This window comes from Magnolia sinica, chromosome 12 (assembly GCF_029962835.1).
Source record: "Magnolia sinica isolate HGM2019 chromosome 12, MsV1, whole genome shotgun sequence".
Lineage (NCBI taxonomy): Eukaryota > Viridiplantae > Streptophyta > Magnoliopsida > Magnoliales > Magnoliaceae > Magnolia > Magnolia sinica.
In genome coordinates this window covers 50,074,913-50,086,556 of record NC_080584.1, presented here as the reverse complement: position 1 = coordinate 50,086,556, position 11,644 = coordinate 50,074,913, and the positions used below count along the sequence as shown (strand labels likewise).

General features: G+C 40.3%; 1 protein-coding gene across 2 annotated transcripts; it reads left to right on the top strand.

The window, feature by feature from the left end:
- Positions 1–3,538: 3,538 nt before the first annotated feature.
- LOC131221352 (uncharacterized) lies at positions 3,539–9,915 on the top strand. Of its 2 annotated transcripts, XM_058216590.1 has the most exons (3): positions 3,539–3,643; positions 6,748–7,766; positions 7,992–9,915. In XM_058216590.1, the coding sequence occupies exons 2-3, from the start codon at positions 6,767–6,769 to the stop codon at positions 9,362–9,364; spliced, it is 2,373 nt and encodes a 790-aa protein (XP_058072573.1). In that variant the 5' UTR covers positions 3,539–3,643; positions 6,748–6,766; the 3' UTR covers positions 9,365–9,915. The 2 variants fall into 2 exon arrangements, with proteins under 2 accessions (XP_058072573.1, XP_058072571.1); XM_058216588.1 differs by having other exon boundaries at positions 6,748–9,915.
- Positions 9,916–11,644: the final 1,729 nt, after the last annotated feature.

The following is an 11,644-nucleotide window of genomic DNA, read 5'->3' as shown; positions in this document are numbered from 1 at the left end:
CTTTTGGAGGACTTTATGGCGATGATTTGACACCACATTACAGTTTAAGAGTGCTTACCACCCCAAATGGATGGACAAACAGTAGTGGTGAATCGTATGCTCAAGAACGTTATAAGTTGTATCTTTGGTGATAATCCTAAATAGTGGGATCTTACAATTGGTCATGTGAAGTTTGACTTCAACAATGTGCAAAATTGATCCATAGCCAAGTTCCCATTTGAGGTTGTATATGCTCTAGTTCCCAAGCATACACTCGACTTGGTCTATTTGTCTAAGTTACTGCAAATGAGTGTTGCTGCGGAAAATATGGAAAATCATATCGTGACTATGCATGTCGATGTTAAAAAAATTACAAGCGTCCAATGCCAAGTACAAAGAAGAGGCTAATAAACATCAATGCTAAAATGTGTTGGAAGTGGGTGATAATGTGTTGGTTCACCTATGCAAAGAATAATTTTGACCGAGACGTATAACTATCTGAGAATAAGAAGATAGGCCCAATCCTGATATTGAGGAAAATCAATGATAATACCTATGTCATTGATCTTTTTGAAGATATGGAGATCTCATGAACATTCAATGTGAAAGATCTATATGAGTATCATGAGCCAAGTCCGATGGATATAAGTCAAGGATGAGTTCTTTTCAAGTGGATGAGACCGATGGTGGGCGGGGCTGCTAACCTATTCTTGGCATAAATGGACCGAAAGAAGCCATGAATGGAAGTGGACGTATTCCATTAGATTTGGGCCCAGTCCCATGTGGGGCATGACATAATTGGGCCTTAAGTGCATTCAAATGGAAGAAATTCATTATGGACTGAAAAAAAAATGTCATTTAAAGTGCGAACCGTAAATCGACCATAACTTTTGATCCGAAAATCATCATAGGACATGTGACCTATGGATTTTGACTGGAATAGGCCATCTTAGGCCAACCAAACCCCGTAAGCAGGTCGCGTTATTCCGTTTCGTGAGAAAACAACTCATTCTTATTAAAAATTGTTGTTTTTTTAAAAACTTATTATTTTTATTGAGTTTTAAGTTGCACGCATCTCTTTCATCCAAGAGTTTTAATATATGATGTATTCCTAGGATTTTCTTCTTATCATACTAGGAATCATTCTACGTAATTAAATTAGAACTTTCTATTAGACTTTCTTAATTTACGGAATTAGTCCATGGACCTTGTTGTGCATAGAACATGGTGATCAAAAAAGGAAGAGGACATACCTATCTGAGAAGTCATAGTTGAGGATAATAGAATACTAGGATCATTACAGAATACCGGGATCTTCCTCTCCTTCACACCCGAATATAGAAGATTAAATGGGACTTATGTTTCTACGATGGTGTAGGATCGGGGACCTAGCCTCATTATATAGATGTCGGAGTGAAGAGAGTTTGCTCTCTTCACACGACTCCACACTCTTAGAATCCTAGTATTATACAAACAGTTGTGTGCGTACCATAGTTATAGCATTCCAACCCCTTACGCAGAACATCACAACGCATTGGGGTCCACTGGTTTACCCGATAACATCATCCAGTCTTTAGGATAATCAAGACTATTGATGAACGAGGCCCACCTCATAAAGATTTTACACTTTCTATTTTTATTGAGTTTAATTATTTTGAAAAAGTTCCACTTGCATTATGACTCTTAATTAAGTTTGCATTTTATCATTTAAATTCTTATAATCTCATTTTAAAGAAAGACTTGGATAAAATATTTTAAATTTGTTTATTTATTATGGATTCAAGATTCATTACCCCTTATAAATTCAAGGTTGATATCAATATTAGGTAGAGGAGATAATGATCATCCTCTTCCTTTTTCCATGCCCTCCCTGCGTCATTTATTGGCCCATTTATTGAGTAGATCAGGCCTATGTTGTCATAACTTGTACTGAACCCGACCCATTTCCAGGCGTGTTCCACCAACACATGTACGGTCTGTGCAAGTGGGCCATGCTATAGTCTAACGAAGGGAGTTTTTTTTTTTGGTGGAAGGACATCGTCGTGGCCAGAAATTAAGCTTTTTTTTTTTTTTCACAAAAGCCTCTTGGCGAATTTCATTAAAGGAAGGCTGAGACAGCCAGCAATGAATACAAGAGGGGGAATTCGGGCTACTTCCGGAAAAAAGGACCGGAACGAAGCCTATTGTAGACAGCTAATTACATGACCGGACTCAAGAGGAAATGAATAGGGAGATCACTGAACGAGGTAGGTGCTGGAGCGCACTCCCTCATAGGGCAAAACTAACCGAGCCAAACTGCGCCAAAGGCCACTTTGTCTAAGAAGAGGCTGCCCCTCACACCGAAGGGGAGGAGGGAGAAATCTCTAACCAAGGAGTCAATTTGGGAACTACTGGCCAGACCGGCCAAACCATCAGCCGGCTCATTCCCTTCTCTATGAATGTGTGAAAATTTTACCTGAACGGATGAAGCGAGTCTTCTGATCCTGGCCAGCCAGTAGGCCCACTTCCAACTAGGCTTAGCTGACCCATTTAAAAAGGGAGTTTTTGCTTACTAACAAATCAACAGCCTAGCATGATAGCCAACCACAACCTAGCATGGTAACCACACGACTGATCTACACCAATCAAATCCAGGGACTGATCCTTCTGATCATCACATGCATGCCACGTGTACACAACACAATGGGTTTATTTCCATCACAATGGTACCCATTGTCACACTTAATTGCTACAAAAGAAAAAGCAAAAGGAAAAAAGGAAAAAAGAAAAAAGAAAAGAGAGGGAGAGAGAGAAAAAGAAAAAGGTGCTGTTTATTTGCTATTGATCTGTCCTTCATGGAAACCAATGCATGTGATGATCAGTTGCCGCTCAAGATGATTTTACCGCTTTTTCAGAGTTTTGACAGTTGACTGTTCATTGGACCATCATTAACTGGACAATCAGGTTTAAGATTGTGACATATCCAGACAGGCCCAACGATTTGGACAGCTTGGATTGAATTATACCTATATGCCATATGTGCAAGACCTAGAACATATCATCTCAATCTTAGCGAGGGTGGTAACCGAGGCTATTCAACTTTGGAATAGAGAAGATATGCGGTACAGAAAGCTTTCTGTTTCTACAAACCTTGGACCACGGTTCAGCAATCCAGACCGTTGGTTTTGTGTGAATCATAAAGCTGCCAAACAATGGTTCTGTTCGCTATCTAAATAAAGGAATAGATGGTTATGGTCCTGCGCATGCGTTTGATGGTTCTACTACTATGCTCTTCTCAGTCAGTATGTGAATACACATTAGGTTCTTTCTCCTTCTCGCAAGCAACGGGGTCCACCAGCATCATTTTTTTTCTCAATTGCAAGAAAAGAAAAGGCATAGAAGAGAGCACTTTGTGATAGAGAATATGGCCAGCTCACTTGTCAATAGTACAAAAGAAGAATAACATTCTTTTGACCTGTCATGGTTCTTGGCTCAGAAAATCTTCTGAGTGGATCCCACGTGATGGATAGGTTGGATATCAGTCCCATGTGCCATGATTAGAAACATATGAATGGCTTGCAGCTAGCTTCCCTATTCGTTTTTTTCGACCTAAAACATAGGGAGAGAAGATTGTATTGAGATCGTTGCAAAGCCATTTGCTTCCTCCAACAGTCCTTAGCTACGGGTATGATCTTTTCTTCCTTCTTATCAATGTGATGTTGCTTGTGCCAGTGTATCCCACATGTAGAGTGATGGCTGGAGTCATCCATCACTTAGTTTCCCACCGTGTAGATGCCTTGGCCGTAATTAATTAATCAAGGCTAGAAAACTTGTCAGGTGGGCCATGATTTAAAGATAAAATGAGCGTCTGGATAAAATTGGCAATATTAGTTTTCCAGGCCATCTACTTTTTTTTTTAAATTTTAATTTTATTTTTATTTATAACAAATCACCACCAAAAAAAAAAACAAAAAACTTTACATTATAGGATTGCTCTCAGATCTTAATCTTGATGTTGCTCGCCCAGTGTTTGATGAAATGCTTGCATAGTGCTGTTATTGTTTTGTATTAAAAGTGTGGGAGATTGAAAATGTATTTTATGCGTTTGAGTTGGCCCGAACTGCTGACCAAACCGAGCCGAGTTGGCCAGTTAATATTGAGGATCGAGCCAAGTTCGAGCCGGGGTTGGTTGTTGGCTGAGCTGAGCTGTGCCAATCTCAACTCGGGTCAACTCGTGTACAACTCTAGTAATGGCTGCCCAAACATCAATAATGCTATGAAATAACAATCCAAAGAGAAGTTCTTCGTTGAATAAACTTTTCTCTTGTAACAAACTTCGTTAGTATATTCGGTATCTTTTCATTGATTTGAATCTTATGCAATGACACCACACCGTTAGAGATAAACTCTAAAATATAACAATGTTTCACATCTATATGTTTGGACCTCACGTTTTACACTTGATTCTTGGCCTAATGCAAAGCACTTTGGTTATCTTAATAGAAACAAATCTTCTCATGTTCTAAACTAAGTTCACTAACTAATCTTTTTAACCATAAAACTTTTTTCACTTCTATAGTAGCCATTTACTTTGCCTCAATGGTAGATAGGCAATCGTCGATTGTCACGTGGATTTCTAAGTAACTGAACCACCAACAAGAGTTAACACAACATTAATATACCTTCTCTTGTAGAGATCACGTACAGAATCAACATCCACATATCCAGCAACATTTTCTTTTTACCATTATATATGCTTGTTAAACGCTAGCATAACACCTTTAGTTCTCTTCGAGTAGTGTAGAACACATTTCACTACCTAACAATGTACCCTTCTTGAATTTGCCACTTACCTATTCACCACACTAACTTCCTTTGAGATATTTGGTTGTGTGCATACCATAGCACGCATCATGCTACCAACTACACTAGAGTAAGGAACCTATGACATTTACTCTCTCTCGCTATCTATACTTGTGACTGAGCTCCTGAAAGCTTGAAATGAGTTACAAGAGAAATATCTACTGACTTAGAATTCTCTATGTTAAAATTAGCTAAAACCATCTCACTGTACTTACCATATGATAAACACAATCTAGCCACCTTTCTCTATGTATTTTCATATCAAGGATTTTCTTTAGAGCACCTGAATATTACATCTCATACTCCTTACTGTGTTGAGACTTCAATACTTTGATTTTAGATATATCTTTCGCAACTATCAACTTGTTATCAATACATATCACCAAGTATGCGAAAGAATTATTATAAAGCTTCTTAAAATAAAAACACTAATTATTCCTTCTTCTAGTGTGGCCTTGTCTACCCATAAATGTGTTATAACTTTTATACCATTGTTTTGGGGATTGTTTTAAGCCATACAAAGATTTCTTCAATTTGCACACATGATCTTGATGTGGGGCCCACCCTCATCATGTGGGGCCCACCTTTGATGTGAGTTGTGCATTATGTGGGCCCACCCTGATGTGGACCATTCATCACATGAGGCCCCACCTTCAATCTATGTCATTCATCATATGGCCCCACATTTGATGTCATACTTCCACCATGTAAACCCACATTCAATCTCAATCATCTAGCATGTGGGTACAACCTTTGATGTGGATCATCCATTAGGTGAGGCCCACTTGATTTGGATAGCCCATAATGAGGGGCCATGGTTTGATGTGGGCCATCCATCATGTGGGCCCACTTTGATGTGGACCATTCATCATGAGGGGCCCCACCTTTCATATGGGCCATTCATCATGTGGACCCATCTTTGGTGCTAGTCTTCAATCATGTGGGTCCACCTTCAATGTCCACCATCCATCATGAGGGTCTCACCTTTGATGTGGACCTTCCATCTGGTAGGGCCCACTTGATGTAGATTGTCCACGACGTGGTGGCAACACTTTGATGTGGTATATCCATCATGTGTCACCCACCTTTGATGTGAGCCGTGCATAATGTGGGTCCACATCATCACCTTTGATGTGAACCATGCATAATGTGGGTCCGCCTTGATGTGGACCATATTGGTAGTTCAATCACCACAGTTTTCTGTGGTGTGGTCCACCTGAGATTTGGATCTGTTTTTTTTTTTTTCCTGACGTGTTAAAATGAGCTGGAAAAACTGATGGATGGCTTGGAAACATACATCAATGTGGGCTCCACAGTCCCCGGCCGAACCATGGAGCTCGGTGGTTCCCCGGATCCACAAAAGCCGGTCGGTGTTGAACAGTCTATCATCCAGCGGGTTGCCCCCACAATGACAATCACCTTAGTAATAAATAAAACCAAGTCAATCATCAGGTAGGTCACACCATAAAAACAATGGACAACCATATAAAATGCTCCAAATTAGTGTATTGCATGCCCCACCTGATGGTTGGATTAGCCTGATATTCGGGTGATCATCGTGGCATGGCCTACCTGGTGACAGGTTGGATGTCATACACGCATCATGTGGGGCCTCGCAGTAGCTCAACCCGGATATTCATGGTGGTGGACTCGGAACCATGCCATCATTCCTCTATGTATGTGCGGACAATGATCATATTTCATGGGCTACCATTCAAAACTTACCCCTACTGGATGACTAGGATTATCTGTAAGCATCAGGTTTCCAACCATGGATGGATAGTTAAGATTTGTCCAATAAACACTGATTCTTTGTAAACATAAGCGATCAATGATGAAACCCCAACAAATGAATGGATCAGATTGTTTAGAGGACCTATTTCATATAAATGACATTGACCAACAATTTTATTTATTTATTGTTAGAGAGAAAAAGACAGCTCGCATGGCTGGTCGAGAAGGGAATGAAGTTGTTGTAACTGGAGTGGGGAACTTTCCAGATGACATCAAACTTGCAGGGGAAAAGCTCTTGCAGTGCCTTATGAATCCGAAAATGGGAGTCATCTCTGTTTTGGGTTTTCAGGGAGTGGGGAAATGGAGGATAGCCAAATATGCAACTCGAACGTTGAATCACTCCCTTCTTTCCAATATACCGATATTGGTAGAGCTATTGGGAGAAGATTTTAGTCTTCGAAAGGCTCAGAAGGAAATCGCTCGCCAATTGAGAATGACGATGCCAATGGAAGGTGACGGTGATGATGAAGAGTACATAGTTGTGACTGAAATCTATAAAATGTTAATCGGACCGAAGTTCTTGCTGGTGCTAGGAGATGTGCCAAAAGGTATAAATTTCGAGCTTATAGGAGACCCATATCTCAGAAAACTATGGGTAAATGATTCCAAGATTATCCTCGTCAGCCCTCAGGACTTGCAATCTGACATATCCATTTCGCTGGAGGACTTGTCGATGGACATGTTACGGGAAGAGGCGGCCGACATCACTCGTTCTCCCAACATCGGTGGCCGTTTCACTCCAGACACTGTCCTGGACTGCTTTCTCTACCTCTCAGTATTCTATGATGGGGTCGAAGTGGAAATGCTGACATGGTGTTGGAGAGCGGAGGGTTTTATTATCACAGAAGAAGGTGAAGAAGAGGATTTGCTCATGTTCGGCAACGTCAAGGTTCTGTTGACAGAGCTCCAGGTTCGTTTCATGTTAGAGTGCAAGGGTTCCACTGTGAAACTGCCCTACCCCTTAAATGGGAAAGTTGAAGCTCTTCTCACATCGAGTGAGAGAAGAAGATTATGGAAAACAAGTTATGACCAGCCGACGAAGGATGACGAGGTGGAAGACATTCAGTGGATGGCGTTACGTATGATTGGAAACATTTCAATTCTCCTTCCAAAATGCCCCAAACTCACCACTTTGATTCTTTCTGGAGGAGGTAAAGAATTTCTTTCTTCTTTTAAGATATTGGACACCTTATTCTTCGAGCAAATTCAAGGCCTTCGTGTTCTCAGTCTTCAAAGACTAGTGAAACCTTCTCCCCCCAAATCAGCTTCCTGCTTGCACAATCTCAGAGTTTTATCGCTGACACACTGCCGTGGTTTAGAGTCTCTCCTCTCTTCCTTTAAAATTTTTAATAAACTCGAGTACCTTGAACTTTCAGGTTATTATGATTCGTGGGTGTCATTACCAAACAACGTCTTTCAGCAAATGAACAACCTCCAATATCTCGGTCTCTGTAGTATGCTAATCACATTGTTGCCTCCTTCCGTTTCCAGGCTGCACAACCTCCGACAACTCTTCTTAACTCACTCCAGAAATTCAATACAAATCCCAGATGAGTTCTTTGGGAATTTGAAACAGCTTCGCATCCTCATCTTACAAAAGAATGATAAGCAGGAATCTCTCCCATCTTCACTTTCCAAATTGGTCAATCTTAAGAAACTCATTTTGGACGGTTGTTCTTCCTTAAATATGAGGTTGTTGCCACATTTGCAAAAACTCTCAGCACTTGAGGTGCTTGACCTCACAGAATGCGGTTCCCTTGAAGATATTACTTATTCACTTGGAGATATCTTACCAAAACTCCGTGAGCTTTATATTTCCAGAAACAAGGCCCTTCGACACCTTTCCTTGAAAGCTTGCAAAAGCTTAGAGCATGTATCGTTGTCTAATCTTACAAGTCTTGAAGTGCTTGGTCTTTCAGGTACCAAACTCAAAACACTGCCTGAGGGTATGTCCGGTGCACCTCTTCTATGGCGCCTGGACATGCTATACATGAATCAAATTCGCAAAATCAACTGGGATGATGTCAGTACTAAGCTCCAAGAGCTCAACCTTAGCCAGTGTGGGGTTTGGAATTCATCAAATGATGATGAACGGCCAGGAGAGAGAGTTGGGGCTCACATATGGGTTAGTAATTCCAAGCTCTTACAATCTTTCAGTCCATCCTCAAAACTGTGGGATTCAAAATGCTTCTCTCGATTCCATATCTACATCTCTCCTTCCCAAGAAGAAAAACGAGGAAGAGTTAAATCCACCCATCACCAGAGAAGGCAAATTGTATATAAAGACATCGATTCCACTATCCAAACGCGTAACTTACCTCGTCCTGGAAGCCATTTCGATAGGTGTTTGGAGATCCGAGGAGGTCATAGCTCTCCAAATGGTATTGATGGAGTTCTCGGTCGAATGGAATTATTCACTCTCTGCGACAATGACTTTGTCCTAAGATTGCAGGATTTGGGTGATGTCAATAACATAACAAAAGTAAAAGAATGCTGGGTGGAGAGGTGCGAGCGAATGAAGACATTCTTTGAGGGAGAGAATTCAAGTTGCAACACTTGTAGTTGCCTGGAGAAGATATGGATGTCAAACCTTGCAAATCTGAGGAGCTTGTGCAAGGGCACATATGGGATCCGAAGCTTCGCACTCCTGAAGCACATATATCTAGAGTCCTGCCCAAGACTCGTCACCGTGTTCTCCACAAGTGTATTCTTACAAAGCCTGGAGACGCTCAAGATCATACTTTTGTAAAATGGAGGCTGTTTTTGAAGGGGATGCTGTGGCAGAAGGTTCGTTACAACGATTACAGAGTGTGTCTATGGGAGCTGCCGAAGTTGAGTATTTGCGACGGCACGTACTTGTCAGCGTTGAAGAAGCTGAAGGTGAGGGGATGCGGGATGCTGAAGAAGCTTCCCCTTCGGGATGGTGACAAGGCTGCTGCTTCTACTTCTACTGGTGGTGGTAGAGTGGAGGTGGAAGGTGAGTCAGAATGGTGGAACTATCTCAAGTGGGAAGATGAGAGGATCCAACACCTTATCAACTTCAAAGATCCACGCCCTTCTACACGGCTTAGATGATTCTTCTCTTTTGGGGGCCGTGATGAATTGCGCATATTTTCCTTTCTTTCTTCTGTTTGTTTCTTTGTTTGTTTTATTTATTTATTTTTTGTGTTGTCCGTATGCGTGAGTATGTATATTTAGCTTTTAGAGATCACAGAGGTGATGGTATAAATAATGTAGTTGCCTTCTTAATGAGTGGTCCAACCCGATTTTTGGGTTTGGCAAGGTCAAGTTGATTGAACCTGATGAATGAACTAGTTATGATACACGTGCCGCTTTAGCTCATGTTATCGCTTCATTAAACTCTCCTTGAGCAACTGTCCTTATACTTATCAGTTAGTGTAATAACTCAAATTAATCTTGATCTTATAATTTCAATAAATGATCAACGTACCTAATTAGTTTGATATGACCATTGATCTACAAGATCAAGTGGTTCAATCTCAACTATTGATTTAGACATATTCTAATCCAATCATCCATTAAAAAATAAATCTAATCATGCATCTGACCATCCATCCAAAGAAATTGTAACAATCTTAAATTTTTGTGCATTAAAAACTAAAATAAATAGTTAAATTTTTATTTTTAATTAAGAAACAAAAAAACAAGTTAATATTTGAGTTGGTAGAGACACTCTTGGCTGAGAGAGAAATTGAGGGATTGACTTTTGCCATCTTGACTCTCAATTTTGGATGAGGTTAGAGGATTGATTTTTGGAGTAGTAATAATAATAATCATAAATTTTTTTTAATATATCAAATGTCATAAAATTTTTAAATTCGGGATAAGGGAGATTCTAAAAGGGCTTAATTAGGTAAGTTCCAACTCATATATCTTTTTAATTTTTTATTATGTTATTAATTTCTTCCCGATCTATATAGTGGTGTTTCGACAAGAAATAGATGCATTTAATTTGAGAGAATTATTCAATAATAACAAAGAAAAATGTAGAGAACAAATAAAATATTTTATTTATAACTGAATTTGTTTACATCCTTTATCTCCTTTGATTCCAAAGTAAAGTATTTACATAACACAAATAACAAATGTTTTAATATTAATTTCTACAGCATTTCAAATTGCATCATGATCCTCAATCATAGGAATAATGCTGTGTTGGAGTATCATTCATAGAGCTGTACACGAGTCGAGGCGAGCCGAGTATCGCCCTACTCGTACTCGGCTCTTAATGCCCGTGTCCTGCTCGTACTCGGCTCTACTCGGCCATCGAGCATGAATTCGCTGCTCGTGCTCTACTCGCCCGAGTACGAGCGAGTACGAGTAGAAAATGAGTACCAGCGAGTATGAGTAGAAAACGAGTACCAGTCAGCTTTAATTTGAGAAATCCAGATCTAAATTAACCCCACCACCTGCTGCGTGTCAGCTTTAAAATCTAACGGTCATAGGCAAAAGGAATGGAATCCTTTAAAAACCCTTCCCAGGAAGAGCGTGCAACACCCGACCTGTTTGGGCCACTGTGATGTACGTGTGAAATCCACTCCATGTATCGGTTGCATAACCTTATTTCAAGACCTGGGTCCCAAAATCAGAAAGTTTTAAACGTCAAGTGGACCACACTATAGAGAGCGGTGGGGATGGGGACACCCACCATAGAAACCTTCCTGGCATGTACCATGTTTTCTATAAGCCATCGAATCTGTTCATATGGTGAGCCCCACCCAGACGAAGATCCATACCAAATATCCACTTGATCCAATGGTCAATCGAGATTGGTTGAATTAAAGTTTTTAGCCGTGATTTTACATTATTCCATGGTGTGGCCCACCACAGTTTCAGATCAATCTTATTTTTGCATGGAGGTGAAGATGAGGTGTAGACATGTAGTGGATGTTATAGTATAGAGAGTGAGTGGACAAAAACTTACTTTCTCCAAGTGGACCGGATCTATTTTCTATGAAACCAGTATTATTATTAACAGCACGCTCCTATCTGCAATTTGTACGAGTAC